This window comes from Poecilia reticulata, chromosome 2 (genome assembly GCF_904066995.2).
Source record: "Poecilia reticulata chromosome 2, P_reticulata-male-v2, whole genome shotgun sequence".
NCBI lineage: Eukaryota > Metazoa > Chordata > Actinopteri > Cyprinodontiformes > Poeciliidae > Poecilia > Poecilia reticulata.
The window spans coordinates 35,077,274-35,098,192 of NC_088831.1; the positions used below are offsets into that span (position 1 = coordinate 35,077,274).

Below are 20,919 nucleotides of genomic sequence, written 5' to 3' on the forward strand. Positions count from 1 at the left end.
TGTGTTAATAACAGTATGTATCCTAGTGAGTGCAGCAAACCCACTCACTGCAGATACAATCCAAAGCATCATCTCTAACACATTGAAAAAGTTGCATACTGTACGTAGCACAGCACACAGCTTTGTAAAGAGTGAGCGCACTTTCAATTCAACTTAAAACTACTTCATCAATCCCAAAGGGAAAATTAGTTTAAGTCAAAATCAAAAATTAATGACAGTGCTCCCTTATTTAAACACGCATATAAAACTTCAGCAAGAATGAAATGCATACAAAGTCAAAAAGCATATCTAGATAGCCAATATAAATCCACATATTTATATAGCAGCCACTTGGCCAAAACATGACATCATAAAAGGATTCTTAACATATTATTGCACCAAATCAATGTGTCAAAATAACTGAAATAAAAACTAAAACCAAACTGGCATATTAACAAATGTTTAATCTACCCAGTAATAATTCTCGCTGCTTGAAGCAAACTGTCATGAGTCAAAACAGCGTTTCTGACCTGATTGTTTTGTGCTGCAACCAGGGACCTTTTCAAGCATGGGATTGATGAACACTGCTGGCCTAATGCTCAGGGGTTATATTTTACCTCATACTCTTTTGCAGTTTAAAATATTTCCAAAGTGAAGTTTGAGAGTGAAGTGAAGTTCCTGTAAAAACAGGAAATCTGAGGGCATTTTACCTGCAGTGATAGCGGGAGCTCCAGCTAGTTCGCCATTAAATCCATTCTCCCTCGCAGTGTAAGGAGCGGTGGTCATGTGGGCCCCTCCAGGCTGGCAGGTCCGGTAGGCTGACGAAGAGTAGCTGTTTGCTCCATGGGTGCCGCCAGGTTCTTGCCCTCCTGATGGGTCCCACTGGGGGGCGCCGTCTTCCGACTGTCGACTGTCTGCCATGCTGTTGCTAAATAGCAGCTGGCAAGACCGGGCAAAGGGTTGGGAATCTCAATTTCTGGGTGAGAGACGAGAGGAGATTCAGGAGTGAGGTAAGAACTGCAATAATAGCGATGTTACGTAAAGGAGAACGAACAGTCTCCGGCTCTAGGACGCGCTGCATCAGTCACATTCACAAATCTCTTTTTGTCAGTCATAATCCCGGCCCCAGCACCACCACTTCACTGTCAACACTTATCTAGGTATGGATGTGTGCTTGTGAATTTGTTTGTAGGTGGTGAGTCGTTGGGTTTGGCTCTTGGCTGGCAGATGACAACCTCTGTAAAAAAAAACAATATTGATTTCCATGTGTGCTGTGTAATGACTCATGCAGTTAGTGGGTCAGGTGGAATAAACAACTGGTAAAAATGAACAGAGGAGACACTGAGTTTTAGGCATTCAAGAAGGGCTGATGTAAGGGAGACTTTGATCAGTCGAGCACAGTGGGCTCCAGGTAGTCAGTTTTAAAGAAATTTAAAAAGCAGTTAAGACATAAAAGTGGCAAATACTTGATGAAAAATGTTTTTCCAGACTCGATATTCTACAAATTCATTATCAGTTTTTCATCAGATAATATAAAATATACATTTTAGTACAATATATTAACCTATTCAGATATTAATGTTTTTTTATTTATTTTCTTTGTTTTATTTTACATCATAAAACACGTTGCTGTAGCTGGTTTCCTATTCTGTCAGGTGGCAAACAGCTGTTTCCATCTACCATCTGAACAAACTTAAAATATAAATGGACTGAAGTTAAATACAATCCTTTAAATCACAGCAAGACAAAGTCCCAAAACACAGAACTGTAAACAAAATGTGGAAAAGAAACTATCTCAAAATAGAATTAATGTAAAAACACTTTTTTTTATTATTTTATTTATTTTTAAATAATAAAATATCAAATTAAGACAAGAAATTCAGACAATTTTTTTTGCCCTTATTTTTTTTCTTACTTAATCAGACTTGGATAAAATCCAATTCATAGAAACAATGATCATGTAAAATAACTTTAGCTTGCAGTAGCTCAAACTTTATACCAGGGGTGCCCAAAGTGGGACCTCGAGGGCCGGCATCCTGCATGTTTTAGTTTTCTCCCTGGTGGTAGCAACAACCTTTTCAGCATGTCAATGTTCATCTTTGACCTTCTAACGAGCCATCATTTGATCCAGGTGCGTTAAACCAGGGAGAGAACTAAAACATGCAGGATGCCGGCCCTCCAGGACCCACTTTGGGCACCCCTGCTTTATACCTTACATATACACAGAAACCCTTTCATTGCTGATCAAAACTGATCAACGACGAGGGAGAGAAGCTGAATGCAGAAAACACTGATGAGTCTGCGAAATCAGAGAAAAGATAGAGGAATGATTTAGAGAAATGCCATGTAGCAAGCAATTAATAAAGCTGAGGTTCTCAACTTGTTGTCTTTATCACATGTGAGAATGATAAAAGTTAAAAAACAGATGTTGATTTATTTGTCTTATTTGCATATTTTTCCACTGTTGTCCTCGTTTTTAATGAGGCAGTTCCAGTCTCAGGCGACACAAGAAGCACATTCAATTTACCGCAGTCTACCAGTAAAAGGGCTGAAGTAGAGACAAACAAAGGGCGCAGTGGTGGGTTTTACAGGAAGATAAGTGGCTGCTAGTACCTGAGCCGTGTGTAAGCGTTTGTGTTGAGGTAATTTGTCATTTAGCTCTGCAGTCCACAGAGATCCTGAGAGTGAAGGGAAGCCTAATGGAGAAAACAGGAGTCAATAACTGCAGCCTGAACGCAAGGCGATGCTACAGTGAGCACTACTCACTGAATTCACAGTACAAACCATACTCCTGATTAACGTCTACTCACATGGATTACCTAGCAGAATGCAACTGCAAGCGGTAAAGAAGAGAATGTTGCTGGCATCTATGAAAAGAGTGAAAGTAAAGGTTTGCACATATTTTTGTAATAATTTACAGTGTAAATAAAAATAAAATATTGTTTATTTCTTTATGAATTGTATAATTGTAAACATAATACACTGGAACTTTCTAAAAAGGAATTAGTCGAAGAGAGCAGAAAACCCTTTTGGAAGAAATAAAATAAACTGAAGAAGCTTAGAGTATTTTTGCTAATAAGGGAATGTACAAGTGAGGGGAGTAGGAAAGTCATTCGTTTTACAGGCCTGAACTAATTTAACAAAGTAACAAAGTTTTGTCCAGAATGTGTCTCTATAATAGTGATTATGCTGAAATATTTTGTGGAAAGTCTTAAGCGCCAAGTTGATGTTGTACTATGTGAGCATAATACCCCCACAAAGTGCAAAAATAAAAAAATAAAAATTCAAGCTTTAGTTGTAAGACATTTATTTTAATGCCTTTACAACTAAAAAATAAATGTAACTGAAGTTTTTATTTTTTTTGTTCTCCACAATTATTCTTGACATTTTTATTTTGATCATAATATGAAAAAAAAAAAAAAGTTTAGTTTAGTATTCCATTTTTTCTTGTTTTTATGGGGTAATAAGTAACAACACAAAGACCTATTCCACTTAGCCATTCTTCAGAAAGAGAAAGAGAAGATAACTTTTATTATTCTTCAACTCCAGATTCCAAGCATCTTTAATACTTAGAGCGCATATTGCTGTCATGACCTGCTGTAAATGTGGTCTATAATAGAATAGAAATATGTTATTGTTCCACAGAGTGGAAATTTAGGTGTATTGGTTATCAGCAGACACAGGCTTCTTGCAGTGTTTCTTCTCTGTCCTCATTGGCAAAGATCTCAGGCCACTACAGGCATATTTTTACTGTAAGTTTCTGAATGTTTATTTTTCATATAATGCAACTTCCTGGAGAATTTCCATGTACTCAGGATGTTTTATTTTTACATTTTCACTTTACTGGGTCTTTTTTGTAGATTACATCCCCTGCCGGTGAGCGGATCGTCCTATTGCAGAAATGCTGCTGCAATCTGGAAACGCATATCTTCTCCCTCTTTTACCGCATTCAGCAGATTCCAGAATGAATAAAAAAAATATTGTGAAATCAAACCAATGCAGAAACATATCCGATTTTCAGGGCAAATATTCTTTAAAGGCACGTACTGCCACTCCAACCCATGTAAAAATGTGTAGGTGGAACAGATTTTAAAAGGGGAGGAAAGAAAAAGCGGAGCTACAATCAGGATTGCTATAACTATGTGAAGGAATAATTCATGACAAGTTCACAGTGGTTAACTTGGAAACAGAATTAAACATACCTCTAACTCTTTGGAAGTTTGTAATGATTCAAAAATCATTCATAATTAAACCCTGCTAGATGCGTTTCCTGAGAGGACTAACCATGTTAGCAAACACAATCCTGGGCATTTGTTGTTGCTTTAATTTGTATCTCAGGAAATAAATGCTGTGAAATAATCCGATTTTACTGCTTATTATATTTTTTGTAAGGCTTGATTCAATTCATTTCAATTTAATTTATTGTTTGTCAATGAGATTAATTGAGAGGGTTTATATCTCTACCTCCATGGAGACAGCAATGGCAGAGGTTAGCAAAAAAATGTTAAGATTAAACTTAGAAAGAAATGCTGAGGACTCTCCAACTGCGAGGCTCCATGTTTAGTTTGAGGTCCATCCAAAAGGTCCTAACTCCCAACCACGGTCGTTTCCAGAGTTGTACTTTGGGAACTTCCTTTTTGTATCCTTTTCTTTGATTGTGCAAGCCAATCATCTGTTCAGTAACATGCAATCTGTTTATGCAATCTCTGTAAGAAAACGTTACCATCATATTACTGTAAAACAGCTTTGAATTGTCGATACCCCAAATTCCTACCACTCCAGGAGACACGGTACCAGTACGGGGAGCAGGATGACTCAAGCCGGTATAGAACATCAATAACGATGTAACCTCAGTTGATTTGTAAAACTCTGCACATGATGACGAGCATTACAAAAGTGTATTTTTTCCTGTCATTGAGTACACGTGTCATCTCCATAGTTCCTTGTATGCCATGTCTTATCTGTTTGCCATTGCATCCATGGCAAATCCACATTTGAAAAGCACTTCGTAGATTGGAAGAGGTACAACATACAGACTTTAGGACGCACTTCTGGTGCTCTGAATGTGTGCCGTCTGTCTGGTGATGAAGGTCACTTTGAGCTCTGGCTAATTTCCAGATGCACTAAGATCACTGTGAATGGTGGCCAGGATCAGAGTGTGAGTGGGGGAGGAGCGAAAGCACAGTGATCTGGTTTTCTGAAAATCAGCAGAGCTCTGCACAAGATATTTTGTATACAATATGGTTTATATTTTGTAATAAAGTAAGAGAATCATAAGGAAGCAAAGTCTGATACAAAACAGCAGAGACCGATATGGCACATCGCAATTCTGGTCATAACAAAAACCATTGTTTTCTTATCATCTTAAAACAAAAACTAGGCTGCATTACACCAGTATTTTATTCATACTAAAAAAACAGAAGTTTTTTTTTTTCTTTCTCAGAATGGGTGCATCTCTATAATAAAAACAAGCATATAAATAATAAAAAAGGGAAACTCATATTTCTAGACTCATTTAACAAAGACTGATTTCTGTTCATTTTAAAGATTATAGTTCACTGCTAATAAACACTCAAAATGCAGTTTCTCCAAAATTGAGAATATATCAGAAAACCAAAAAACAAACAAACAAAAAAAAACATCTAAAAAGATTCATGAGGAAGAGAAACCCTGAAAGGTCAATTTCATTGAGGTTGTGTCTTCACAGAATGTTCTATAGCCATATCGGAAAGTTGAGTGGAAGGAAAAAGTCTAATGAAAAAATACACAAGGAGCAGCAAAAACTGTGAAACAAATCCCATTTGTAAGTTTAGTTGAGGTTCACAAAGTGCACATTTTAGACCCTAACCCTAACCCTATGCTAAGCCATTCCTGAACTAATCAGACAGTGTTAGAAGCCTTAGCCTAAACAAAGAAAAAGGGACTGGACTGTTTATCGAATTCCTCTTTTCAGTTGATACAATTTGGAATCAAGATTACGTAGTCTGGAGAAATTGGTGAAGAGGCACAGATTTCACATTGTTTGACTTCCAGTGTGAGTTTTCCACAGTCCGTGATGATCTAGGGAAGTATGCCACCTGTTGGTCCACAGTGGCATACTGTGGACCAATACATTTTGTATTGGTTAAACAATACATCTTGTATTGTTTAACCAATACAAAATGTTGTAGGTTTTTACTAGTTGAAAACTGCAATCGTCAATATCAACAAAAAAATTAATACTTGAAATACATCAGTTTGAGTTTCATTTGTTGGTTTGAATTACTGAAAGACATTCACCTTTGCATTTTTAATTCAGATGTAATATAAAAAAGACACGAAACATGAGTTTAAAGGAGGCACATGTACAGAATTGATCATAGAACCCATGAAAGAAAAAGTATAACAAAGTCAAGACTCAGAACATGCAGTCTCCTGTATGACTGAGGCCATGTAAGAAGCTAATGTGGTAGATTTCCCAGTCGACAGCAGGTTGGTTGTAATTGGCATAAAGCCAATGGCATCTGGCCAGATGGGTTGGTTGATGCAGATAGGTGGTATGTCTGTACTTGGGAAGAATGGAGATGATTTATGAACCAATGAGCAGATTTGGGCTCTACTTTTTGTGCTTTAGAATACTTATTCAGACTTATGAGGTGAACACCAGCTGAGGCATTTATTTCAATATAGTCTCTCTACAAAATTGTCTTTCAGGGTTTGTAGCATTAGACAAGAGACAGGTGTTGAACTTACTGAAGTTCTCTAGCAGTGATTTTAGATTTCTCTTTTATCTCTCATTATTTTACTATTGTATGTGGTAGCAAAATAAACTCAGGGCCTCTTCCAGGATTCTTTTTAATTGTTCCTGCAGTTTTATGGGCAGCATACATTGCTGTGACTGTAGAAATGGGTTTAAGCGAGAAGCCATTTTGAATTACTTTTGAATAAATACTGGTGAAAATGTCCAATAAATACATTAAGATTTATTGCAAGTTCTGGGCATGGATAGTTACAAATCCATTATCTTTAAATGGTTGGTTGTTTTAAGGAGGACTATAATGGATGTTAGAATAGACATCATAGCAAGAAAAAGGTATGAATACTTTCTGGAGGCACTGTATATAATATACAGGTGAATCTCATTAAATCCAAATATGAAATACATGTACTGTCCAGGACAGGAACACATTTTTCCATTGGTCAGCATGTAAAAACATTATGTAATATTACATTTCTAATGAGACACTGCATTTTTGTTTTTGGGCACCAAAATGAATAGTAATAAACATCCATCCATCCATCCATCCATCCATCCATTTTCTTGCACCCTTTTTCCCTCAGTGGGGTCGGGAGGGTTGCTGGTGCCCATCTCCAGCCAACGTTTCGGGCGAGGGGCGGGGTACACCCTGGACAGGTCGCCAGTCTGTCGCAGGGCAACACAGAGACACACAGGACACACAACCATGCACACACACACTAACACCTAGGGGCAATTTGGAGAGGCCAATTAACCTGACAGTCATGTTTTTGGACTGTGGGAGGAAACCGGAGTACCCGGAGAAAACCCACGCATACACAGGGAGAACATGCAAACTCCATGCAGAAAGACCCCAGGCCGGGAATCGAACCCAGAACCTTCTTGCTGCAAGGCAACAGCTCTACCAACTGCGCCACTGTGCAGCCTAGTAATAAACACTTGAAATATATAACTATGCGTAATCAATCTGTAAAATACATCCATTTCAGTTTTTTCTTATTAAATTCCTGAAATATATCTGATATTCTAATTGACTGAGATGCATTTCATAGAAATATGATGCAATTTCATTGCCTCACATTCCCATAAAGACATTATCTCATTGGCTGCCCCAGTATTATTAAGTCCCTGGGCTGCAGTACAAGGGAGAGCTGCGAACACGTTTTATCCACTGAAGCACAATCCATGCAAAAACAGAACTGCTGTCAAAAGAAGATACATTGCAGACACACCATTAAAAGTGCAGTCTAGACAAAACATGCACTCATGTTTTTCATCATGCCCACTGCCTCAAAATAGAAGTGAGCAGACCATTTGGAGGGGGAATATATATATATATATATATATATATATATATATATATATATATATATATATATATATATATATATTTGATTTTGGTTTGCATTTTGGTTTGCATTTGTCAACTCTCAGTAAGTAGAAATCATGTAGTGCTAAAGTAAAAAGTCTACCTTTGTGACCACTGTAAAACATTTTCAAACTTGAAGTTCAACTGTAATATCAATTTAACTTAATAACTAGAGCTGTAAAATTATTCAGAAAACAAACAAAAAAGGCTATTGTTACAGATGTAGTTTGTATTCTGTTGCCGTTTTTACAAAAAAATTACATAAATTATCTTTGATCAACAAACTATCAGTAGGCTAATCACATGCTGTTTGTCCTTTTATAACATCTCTTCAGTATAATTATAGCAATTAGTAAAGCTAATTCTAATGGTGACATTATGCAGCTGTCAAAGGGTCCCTTAGGGTTATTATGCAAGCTGAATTTTCTGCCGGTTCATTTCCAGGGATTTTGAAACCATTTTCTGCCGTGTCTGTGCAGCACAGACACAGAAAGAGTGTCCGTCATCAAGAGATGAAGTTGATGAATTGTCATCCTCGCTAGAATTCCTTGCTAGACGATTTTTCCAGACAATGTAACGACTGAGCTGATAAAGAAATCAATTTTTCACGTCCATCAATCTTATTTGCTTCCTTCTCTTCCCGAGCACTTAGAGCTTCTTCCCACCTGTTATTTCTTCCTCATCCTCACCTGCCTCCTCCTCCTACCACCTTTGTTCCGCCTACTCACTCCTCCACCTTTCATCAGGCTTCAGCACTCTCATAACCGCGCTCTCCGTTGCCTCATCTCCCTCCTACGAGCTGAGCACTTTACATGCCGCCATCTCGCTGAATGCGTGTGCGCGTGTGTTTGTGCGTGTGTGTCTGCGTGTCCACGCGCAAGCACGTCACACAGATGCTGCATTGCAGGGCTCTCTTCTGAGGGCCCTATCGCTGCAGGAGTCAGAGAGGCAAGGGATACAAGTTATTGTACCTCGGAGTGTAACTGTGAATGTGCTCATGCCCTCGTCAAATGTGCATTTTTATAAAGGAATGCTTCAAGTTTGTTCCTTATAGACACTTAGTATCTATAAGGAACTAGCATGAATATATTAAATTATAATGCCTTGGGAAAAAAAATGCTTTTATTCCTTCATTTTCACACTTTGACAACCACAAACCTATATGATTCCATGCAATAGCTCATCCTAACATCCTAGTCCAGTCCTTCAGAGCTTCTGTCCTGCAACTGTCCAAAACACCTGGATTAAATAAATGGCTCATTGCCAGGCCTCTGCAGAGCTGAATGACATGCTAATGAGGAAATTCAGTCATTTTATCCGGGTGTATCGGAAGAGGGATATATCTAACAGTTGCAGGATAATAGATATAGGAGTGGACTTGGGGACCCCTATGGTAGACTAACAAAGCAAATGTGAAGTAAAAAGGATAGTGGCCCTTGGCACCCCTGATCTAAATTTTACTGTGGCTCTGGTTGTGCTTATGGATATTGCTCAGCTGGAAGGTGAAACTCTTCCAGGCGTTTACAGTCTCATAAAATGTACTTCCATTATAGTCCTTTGTTTAGCTCCAAGCACCTTTCTATCAGCTGTGACCAGCCTCCCTACACCTGCTAAAGATAAAGAGCCTGAAGTGCAGCGCCACCTGCATCTTGTTTTAGCATGAGGTTTGTTTAGGGTGATGTGCCATATTAGCGGTTTTACAATCAGAGAATATTCAATGTTTGTAAGTGATGTTTTGTGATGATGAAATAAATACATGTACTGACGGCTAAAATCTGAGTTTCAAAAAGGTTAGTACTTTTTTTTTTAAAGATTCATATAAACTATAATTATTTAATATTCACCTTATGGGATGGTAAAGATATGATTGATTGTCATGATTTGACAAGCAATCATGACAAATCATAACAGTCACGATTTGAATATTTTTAAAAATCCTATATTTTTAAAAAAAATAAACAACTCAGCCTTTTAAGACTTTTCTATACACTGTCAGTTTGTGAGGAGCAGATTTTTTTTCTGCAGCTGTAAGTGAAATGCAAATGCTGCATCAGCAAATTTACATCCAAGAAATAAATGAATTTTGACATGAAGTGGTAAAACTTTTAAAGCAAGAATGAAGTGCGCCTCTGAGCAATCTATCTAATCCAGTAATATGCCTAATCTAGAGATATCGTTTTTGTTTAAAGTTTACCAAATTAATTTAGTACTGGCTGGCACGGTTAGCAACCATTGCCTTCCAGCAAAAAGGTCAAATTCCAGCCATTAGGGTTTTTCCTGCCTAGAGATGCATGTTCTCTCCCTGCATGCATGAATTCTCAAGTACGCCAACATAATCCAAAAAAAAAATCTGGAAAGGATTTTTATATCTAAGCTCATTGTTGCCAAAATATAAACAAACAGGAAGGATGAAGAAGAGTAAACAAGGACAGACTTTATAGTGACTTGGACCATATTTTCCCAGATGGAACAGATTCTTAAAAAAAATTTCCCACCTAAGATTAAACCCAATTTGTCCAGCATGAAATTAACACACACACACTAAACATTCTTTCTCATTCATATTTATCTTCTATTGCAATTTTCATTACATGATGGCAACATTTGGTTTTACTTCCTTAATTAATTCTTTCATATCTTATTAGACTAAATATAGGACAAAAAGTATTTTTCTTAGTTATACCTGGCTTTTTAAATCTTCTCAACATAATTTAAACATTTACTTGACAAGTACCAAAACTGTTTCAAATGCTTTCTCAGTAATAAAATGTGCATTGCCTTGCAAAATTACCAGTTTCTAAGGTTTGTGTCAATGGAAAAGAAATGCATGTTAGAAAGTCATATGTTATGTTTGCCAAAATATAACATATATTATATTTTATATAATATATGTTATATAACATATATTATGTTATATAACATATAACATAATATATGTTATATGTTATATAAGTTATGTTTGAGCTTTGGTCAAAAGAGTGCAAATTTTGGAGGTCTTTTTGGTTTATAAGCAAAACACTTTATGTGTTGGAAAACTAACACTGAACATCTATCTAAACGTACCCAATGGTGAAAACTAGTGACATTTCCTGAAAAAATAAATGGATCATTTCTGAGAGAAAACTTTTTTTGAGGCTATAAAGGACGTCGGGATCTGTGTCAAGACTTTCCTTACAGACAAAGTTTAGGGTTTTTTTTTTGGCATTTAAAAATTGGCAAAAATGTCATTGTGCAAATGTGCAAAGCTGCTAAAGACATGTCCCAAAATACCTGCAGCTGTAACTGCAGCAAAAGGTGGTTCTACAAAGTATTGACGAATGGAGACTGAAGACAAATTCTGGCCATCATTTCATATTTTCATTCATAAAACAAAATTAATGAGTCATTTTCATCCTACTTGACTTGCTTTATATACCACAAAAAATAATGGTTAAAAACAGAAAAGCTTGTGTTTGAAATGTGACCAAACGAACAGAGTTTAAGAAAATTACACACATTACCAGGGCAGGATGATCTTTCTACATCATGCAACTACGTTTATGTTAGAAGTTGAAAAATCTTGATGTTTTTTACTTTTGACACAAAAAAGTCCATCTAACTGTTTTAACCATTTATTTTACCATTTGACTTTACCACAAAATGTTGTATAAAATGCAAACCATGCTGTTTTGTTCATTAATAAAACTTTGCAATAATCTGAATCATCATTTTGTGTTTTGTGAATAATAGAAAGAAACCCACGTCTACAGATCCTCATTCAGCTGCCAATCTTCAAGAATTCGATCCAACCTGAATACCTGCTGTCATTCTGCAGGTTCGCAAAACATATAAGCCATGAGAGCGTGACTGCCTTTCAGTGGGTCTTGGTGTTGATTGTCTCACTAAAGCAGCTCTCCTCTTCCCACTCAGTACCGGCTTCCCACTCATAGCTCCCAGCAGCCTGCACTCACATGTACATCCACCCACACAGCCATTTCATCTGTGGAGGTTGCAGCCATTCTTTCTGTCTCTGTTTCTCTTTCTCTCACTTTAAATGTTACTTTTTTTCCCCCACACTCTGACAGATATTCATCACATCTCAGAGCTTCAGGACAGATAAATGTGAGTCTGAGCAGAATTAGTTTGATGCAGTAAAATGGTTTTAGCTGGTGTTGACTTTTTAACTGTGTTACACAAATTCCACATTGCTGTCGGCATGATGATGAGATGTGAAAGCGCCATTTCTGTCACAATATTGTACTAAGAGTGATCGATAAACTGATTTGATTTTTGGTGAAAATGCTAACTTACTGATTGTGACTGTAAAGAGAGTTGGGTATGTGTCCATGTGAGGTTGAGTTCTTACCTCTTTATGTGGTCAGAAACTTTGGAGGATGAGTCGAGATGAATCCAAGAAATCTATGTTGCCCCAAAATGTTACAACGTGGAAATTGAGGTTCTTGAAAAAGCCAGATGATAAATACTCCAGGTTGGACCTGTTAATAATGACAACAGAAAAAAAACTTTTTTTTTTCTTCAAATTTTAAGATCATGCCAGTCTTCAACTCAAGTTTCAAGTCTCAAGTCTCAAAACATTTTCTCATTAAGTGCATGTCATCTAGGCTATACTACACTGTGATGTGTAAAAAATAATCCATCCAAAAGTGTTTAGAAAAATTCTACCTTTAAATTTTAAGTGAATTCAGTTAGTTTTTGTGTTTTGATAAAATCATTATGGGATATACCCACTTATTTTATTTATACTTTACTTTTTTAAACCAGCTACGGTGTTTAAAAAAAAAGTTCTATAAAGTTATGTTCCTTTAGATTTCAGATAAAAATGGCACAAAATATTCCTCTCTTTGAAATGGAAAAGACCATGACGTTTACCTAAGACCGATGTACAAACAGTCACAGCAATGAAGTGATTTCCCACAAACGCCACAGTACAAAGATTCCTCACTAATTTGGAAACCCCCTATTTAACTTATTGTCTAAAACATGCAGGGCAGTGTACCTTGAGAACCAGGACTGGGAAACACGGTCACAACACAATGAGTATCCTAACCCTTGGACATCAAGAGAATCAAGAGACTGTATCTGACCTCAGAGTGTATGGGTGGATTTTGGGGTGGCGTAGGCACCGAAAAGCAGCAGAGAAGCAGGCGGGCAGCAGTAGTGATGCACAACACCATGGATAATGCAGAGAGCCCATGTGTCTTACTTTAACGCACCTGATTTAGATGATTGCAGTTCAGTAAGATAAGATCTGCGTTTTTAAACGCAAAATAACCAGAGGCAAACCAGGCTGGACAAGGAAGTTAATCTGTCACCATGCCAACAGTGAGGACAATAGTGATCCAAAAATCACAGTTCAAGAACTTCAGCAGTTTTCATATTTGACTTTGTTTCTCCAAAAGCTGAAAAAAAAAAAAAAGCTTTCTACATGTTCTGAGTGGGTGTGCCAATAAATATGGACGGTACTGTGTATACTGTAACCAAGACAACAGAGATAAAAACCTGGAATCATGAAATCCTTTGACGCACTCAGCCAGCAGACTAAGTTATTGTTCGGAGTATTTTGAGTTATTTCAGTAACAGCGTAATTTTATGCGACTCTAATGTCTTACTCATAAAGTATTGCCTCTCAGCTACTTAAAATTGGACTCAAACTTCTACACTTTGATTTGCAAATATTTCCTTTAAAAAAGAAACAGCAATAGACTGATACAGGAATTTTCTCCACTCTCATATTCACAGACATCAGTGACAATATAAAATATACTGCATGATAGTTCTGTATTAGCATAGACTTTACATTCTGATGAGCGTTGCTGAGGGAGTCAGCATTGCCAAGAGCCTTTTCTTCCATATATTAGAAAATGACTCTTAATGTTCTCATATCACTCTGGATAAATGGGTGTTCTGAAGGATAAATGAAAGGAAGATATGGTTGGACGCAGTGGATAGTAATAGAGTTAATTTATAAATGTGCAAAAGAAGCTTTATACTCCAGTCTGAACTAAACTAATGCTTTTTTATTAATGGCCATTAATTTTACTGAGATATAGGAATATATAATGTAGCTTTTTAACAATAAGATTGTGATGAGGTGAAAGTGAAGGAGCATGTCAGAAAAATATATTTCTGCTTCATAAAAAAAAAAAAAAAACATTGCAGAATTTTTGAAGAAAAACCATGAAGACAAAATAGAAAACCGAAAGTAAGACTGCAGACCAAATTTGATGCAATGTTTCTTCCAACTTGAATTAAACTTTTTCCACAAATTTCCACTGAGTAGTTTTTCTACACAAACAGTCAAATTTCAAAGTAACTTTTTGATCAGTAAACATTTCTGGCCTAGTAAGAGAGGTGGTCTGAACTGTGACCTCCATAACATTTGTAAATTAATGTATGCAGTCGATGCTTTTCTCCAAGGCTGCGCGACAATATAAAGACATACAAAATGCTAATTTGAGTGAATTCTACTGATATTATTCCTTCGCTAATGAAGTCTGACAGTTTCAGTAAGACAAGTGTAACAATGACAGTCAGGCTTTTCGCAGTTAGAAAGAACTTCCTCCACTATTTTTTCCATATATGAGCACCCTTCACACATAATAGGAGTCTTGAATTGACTGAAAGGAAACCAGTGCCAGCCTACAGCTCAGAGATGCAAATAATCACAGGAGAAGACGGATTTTTATTTTTCTTGTTACTGCTTCAGCTCTAGATCAGCTGAGGGTCACTTGTGAGTCACACATTAGACAGAGGCCTTGGACAGGCCTTTATTTCCTGTGGCTTGCTGCCCACACAGCATGCACTACCCCAGAAGACAACATACCATAGACAACTTATGACACTTCATCTATCACCTCATAACTAGTTACTTTTATAACATTTCTAAGATGGCAGAGTGGCACAGTGGCCTCACTGTGAACATAAAAACCAATCAGAAATAATCTGTCAACAAATACTAGCCAGAAACAGCTTTAAATCACGTTATAGCGATTTAAAGCAGCGCCTGTGAACTCTCATCCTCAGTCAGTCAATCCTCTATTCATCGCCACCCTCAGCATGCAAGCTGAGGGTGGCGATCATCAAGCTACTGGATCGTAGCCACAGCTGCCCTTGGGGACACTGATGGAGGCGAGGCTGCCATGCCATCAGGCCCACTGACCACCACCAGCAGCACAGATGAAGCGTTTTGCCCAAGGACACGACAGAGGTGGACTGAGTGAAAATCGAACACGAAACCCACCGCATGACCACTGTCACCACTATCGATTATATCTGGACATGTGGAAAACATGTTACATTTCTGCAGTCTCATGTCTTTTGTAAATGTTTCCTGAACTTCTCAGTTTTCAATAGTATGACTCGGATAGTTATTTTAAGTATAGCAAAAAAAAAACCGCTTTTCTGAATAATAACAACAAGTCATCCCCCGCTGTACAAAGTGTGGAACCACGAACAAAATAAACATATGTTAATGTCCTTCATCGTAACACAGAAAATATGTACTTTCTATGCAACATGCAGTTAAGTCTTTTTTTTTTACATCAATTTAAATGTCCCACTTTTGCCTTTTTCTAAGTATTATAATGCCGGGCTTTACTTTTTTTAGTTTTCTTTCAACATGCTGTCTTTCTGATAAATCCTAAAAAACACCAAAGATGTTTTTTATAACCAACATATAAAATGCTCTTTGTTAGAAAAACCTCCGCACTAAGCATATTTTACCCATCCAGAAAGCAGGTATTTTTATTTGGTCCTAATGTTGGGGCTTTAACTTTTAAACTAACCATTCTTGATTGATAACTCCAAAATTATTTCTAGTTAGAAATGAGTGTGAAGTTACCACAGTATACGTCATTATTGGAGAAAGGTACTCCTGTAATAAAAATAACAGTTTGTTTAACATTAAAGCTCTACTTTATGATGTTTCCTAACCCAAAAACTGGCTGGTCTGGTTAGCTATTTTATAAATGGTTTCAGCTATTTAATAGTAGTCAGCTATTTAATAAATGGTTTAATTCTTAAAGCAATATTTGTGCTTGTAGGGTCCTGAATGTTATAGTAATTTTTCATCATCTCTTTTATGGTTATCACAATAAATAAATTACAATAATTAAATTTAAACCCTTAATCGCCCATCGCACTTTCTTACAAATATGCAACAAGAGAGAGTCCTTATTAAAACCAAGACAAAATAATTTGTGCATTTTGTTACCAAAGAGATTAATTACATTTAATATCAATCTATAACCACAACACATTTTTACAACTCACTAGGCACAATAAAGGTTTTATATCTACCATTTAGGACTCTCTTCATACTTATGGCCAGAGTGGTAATGCTGTATTTCTCTTATGCAACACACAAACACACAGAGATGTGACCCCGAGTATGCACACATCCTGATTAAGCACACGAACAGAGAAAGTGCTTTGTTGTGTCTCCTGAGACTGCACATCTTGCAGTCACCTGTCAGCCCACATTTAATGTAGTCTGTAAAGGTGGCACATGTGTGTGTGTGTGTGTGTGTGCGTGCGTGTGTGTGCGTGTGTGTGTGCGTGTCGATGTCTTTCTAGTGATCAAACTCTGCTTGCTGTCAAAATGCAGCCACCTCATGTTTTGTGAATGAACCTACACACACAGAGGCATTTTGTGCTGATCTCTTGATGACTGTGAGAAAATAAAGTTTTAGATTATTCAGTACTATGAAAGTAGCTTATATAGAACATTTTATGTGAGAATCATGTATTAATTATTAATGAATATGTGCTCTTGGGCTGTGGCCTTCACCTCCACCTATATAATGCTGTAGTTTAAAGTTATCTATCTTTAGACTGCAGTCCCATTCAGAGAGATATAACCATTTTGAGCATTTTGCAGGGGTATCAAATTTTCACAATTTCTTCTTAGCCACTTCAAATCTAAGTTTTGAATACCATTGGATGGATTACTATGAAGTTTAACACTGATTGTCAGGTGATCCCTTGACTTTTCCTACTGGAGCTGACATTTAGGTTTTTACTCCCACATTGCTCCAGTCACCAGAAGAATTGCTGTGATGTTTGTTTGGTCGATTGATTTTACCCTCAGGGTGACCTGCTTTGACATTTCACCCAGTGCCAAACCTAGGTCAACATTAGAACTGTTCAAAACTTTGTATATGATGACAAGCACAAAGCATACATCAGGTTCATTGCCAACTATCTGGACATGTTAGTCATAGAAACGTTTCCTGTGTCACTAATAGCATGTCATCACACTGTTTGCCATTGTTTACCTGTTACATGCAATACAAACATTCATGGAGAGCCTTGTTCAGTATGTGGTGACCCCCACTTTTTATGTCATTCTACTCTGGACTGTCCAATTAGATTTACTGATTCTATTATTTTAAAGATGTATGAAGTGTGTGCTTCCTCTTGGCCTCAAATGTATCATCCATTTTATCAATAAGCTCCATAAGCCAATCAAATTAATATAAAACTGTTGGTTAGCTTAATGTTTCAACTCAAATTGTGCACATATTGCACTACAGTTTGAACATGCTTGATCATTGGTGGGACACTTGAACGGCATTGTTAAATTAAAGTTGTAATAACATGAATGTGGAAAATGCCAATAAGAAGTTAAAATGAAGTAAAAGATTCTTAAAATATTTTTATCGTATTTGACAAAAGTAAAAAAACCTTCAAATTAATTGTGGATATGAAATAAGTTTACTAATAGTGTTCTTTCAAAAGGCAAACTGAATGAATTTGACCTTTTCAAGGTAGTTAAATTTAGTTTAGTTAAATAAAACTGATTAATTTTAGTTGCTCTTACTATGTGGGCAAAGTTGATTATGTTAACATGTTTATTTATCTTTATTTAAACGAAAACCAACATCCTTTATCAGAACAGACGTATTTATATTTGAAATGCTCAATAAGCAGTTTTTCAGTCTGACCTACTAGGCCAAAGACAAAAGCTAATCTCAAACAACAATGCCTTTATATATAAAAAACACTCTAGGAAACACTCTCCTAAATCTTGTGCAAATCTTGCCTGAAGAGCGGCAGGTATTATACTTGAGAAAGGTTGGCTGATTATGGGATGCTGCTCAAATTAATGTGCGTAAAGACAAACAAGCAGCTACATTAGAAAAAAATAGTATATTTTGCATGTATGTTTGATAAAGAAAAGAGGGGAAAAAAAGGTGGCAAGCATGCAGATGAGAGATTGGAGAAAACCAGGAAGGAAACATAGACAATAAAAGAGTCTAGCATGAGGAGTGGGGGGAGTCTGGGCCATTACATCACTGGTGCAGTGGCTGACAAACATCCCTTTTTCCCTCCCTGTCCCTCTGTCTCTCTCTCTCTCTTTCTTTCTCTCTGTGTGTCCTCAGACACCACCAGTGAATAACATTTACAGTGCTGTATTTCCTCCATTTTTTTATTTATTTATCTATATTTTTTGCTGTTGTCACACTTTAATGTTTCAGATTAAACAAATTTTACTACTGAATATCTTGGATTTAACCAATATAATCTGGTTACCCCCCACAAATAGTTTCCATTGATGATTTAATGCATTAATAAGGGAAAAAAGCTGCACGAACATATGAACGTTCTCTGGCAGAATTTTCTGGTAGAGAGCAACATTTTTGATTCCATCGATTATATGAGTAGCCACCCAGGACTTGGGGAAGTGAAAAGCACTTCCCACCTCCACCATGTTTGACTGCCGGTATAACTGCCTCTTTCTGAAATGCTGTGTTAGTTTTAGGTCAGATGTTAGATGATCTACACCTGAGAAACTGTTGCGTTTTTGTGTCGGCAGTCCACAAAATATATTCCTTAAAGTCTTATGGACGTTGGGGAATATTATCAGTATATTTTTCTGTAAATGGATCAGCAGTGGTTTATTTCTTGGAACACTCCCATGCATTCCTTTGTTACTGAGTTTTTTTTATTATTAAATCTTGGACACTGCAGTCACCTTTTGGCTGACTTTGGTCTCTCCTGGGAAGGTTCATCACTGCTGTATGTTTTCTCCAAATATGGATTATTTGAATCATTTTTGATTCACTGTAGTCCAAAAAGTATTAGAAATTTCTTACCTGACCTTTTCCAAACTAATAGATGTCGCTGACTTTGCTTTATACTGTTTTTTAAATATTTAGATGATGGTTGCTTTTTAAGATCTTTCAAAAATCATAGAACTTCTATTTAAAAGATGCATTACATCTCTAGCTCAGGTAATTATCAAGTTTAGGGCCTGGCTTGTGGAATTGAGATCATCTTTAATCACAGCTAATTCGTGATTATGAAATGGGAAGAATTTATTTTTCACTTGGTTTTTATAGCTTTTCTGCCTGAATGAATGAAGCCAACAACCATGTTTGGTGACTTGAAACATTTAAGCATGGCATTAAAAACAAAAATAGAAGAAATCTGTAAGAAGCAAACATCTTCCAAACATCATCCATTTACTGTGACTATTTTGTGTGAATAAGAACTAAAATGATAGCTTTTCTGTGATATCTAACCTTTATTATGTAGGAAAACATCGGGGAAAGAAAAGACTTAACATTTTTCATCTTTTTATATTTGAATAATGTCTAAAACATATTGTAAAGGGTTGAAAAAAAGTTGCTGGAGCATAATCTTCAAGACCCTCTTCAATAATCGAATGGAAAGGTGACTGTCCTTTTAAAAGTAATAGTTTAAAAGTAAACGATTATCCAGAACTATCATCGTCATGGTAACACCCAAAATATATAAGCTGTTGCAAAAACAAACCACATTCCTCTTCATTCTGCCTCACATTACTCAGAGATGACAGAAAGACAAATTGTTTGCACATTTCACCCATGATCTCATCCAGCAGCTTCTGTTTCGTTTTTCTCCTCCTCCCGCTTCCAGTGTTTTTGTTTTATTTGTCCGTCTGTCTCTCTCCATCATTGCACTTTCAGATGTGGCAGATCCCTGACATCTACCTGACCCACCTGATCTTTATCTGACCTAACACTGAGCAATAAATCTCCTCAGGCTTTTTCTGACAATCTGCCAGATTGTTGAATTTAACAATAAGATACCATCAGCTTCCCTGCCTGCCTGCCTTGCTGCCCCGCCATTTTTTATCTTTATAATAATTAAGATATACCATATCAAGAGTGCAGCAGACCAAGGTCGGGACCATTTGGCTTTCAGGTTCAGCAACCAGCTTGTTTGATGGAGGGTGAGGAGAAAAGGAGGGATTAAACAGAGAGGAAAAGGTCAAACAGACCTGCTGGGAAATGCCACAAATGCTTTTCCTCCATGAAGACGGTAGGGAAAAGAGACATGGGAAAGTTTTCACATTGAATTCTCTCATTGTGTTTGAATTGTGCAAGAAAAATGGCTGCTAGACTGGAGGCATCTGAAGGACCAATATTAGTTTTAGAATTAGAGCTTTTTGAGAAATAAAACACATATGGTCATATTTAGACCTTGAAAAAAAGACTAAGCATAAGGAAAGCATAAGGAAAGACACAATCAACGATAAGTAAGCTGCTTCGAGTTAAAACTATGAATCGTACCAATTTATAGCATTCTTGTTGTAGGTTTACCATAAATCTCAATCAGCTTCTCATCAAACTACAATCAGCAGGTAAGGTTAAAAAGATGTCTGGAAGCGAGATTTGGACATCTGACTGTTTCCGGTCAAAATTAAGCTCATCAGTTCTCTAGCATAAACAACAAGCAAACTCTAGTCCACCTGAAGGCGAGCGCCGCTCCACTTGCAAGTGATACTTTAGCTAATTTTAGGGAATGCAAATGGAGACGGGAAGTTATTCTGCTCAACTCATCTCATGTC

General features: G+C 36.8%; 1 protein-coding gene across 6 annotated transcripts in view; it reads right to left on the reverse strand.

Annotated features, from left to right (window-relative positions):
• Positions 1-20,919, reverse strand: part of map2 (microtubule-associated protein 2) — an 84,425-nt gene that overhangs the window by 37,941 nt on the left and 25,565 nt on the right. For all 6 annotated transcript variants that reach the window (XM_081604459.1, XM_081604462.1, XM_081604456.1 and 3 more), the window contains exons 3-4: positions 12,430-12,559; positions 690-955 (exon numbers count right to left, since the gene is read on the reverse strand). In XM_081604459.1, the coding sequence (XP_081460585.1) occupies positions 690-900 (211 nt within the window). In that variant the 5' untranslated portion in view covers positions 901-955; positions 12,430-12,559. The remainder of the gene's footprint in view (positions 1-689; positions 956-12,429; positions 12,560-20,919) is intronic.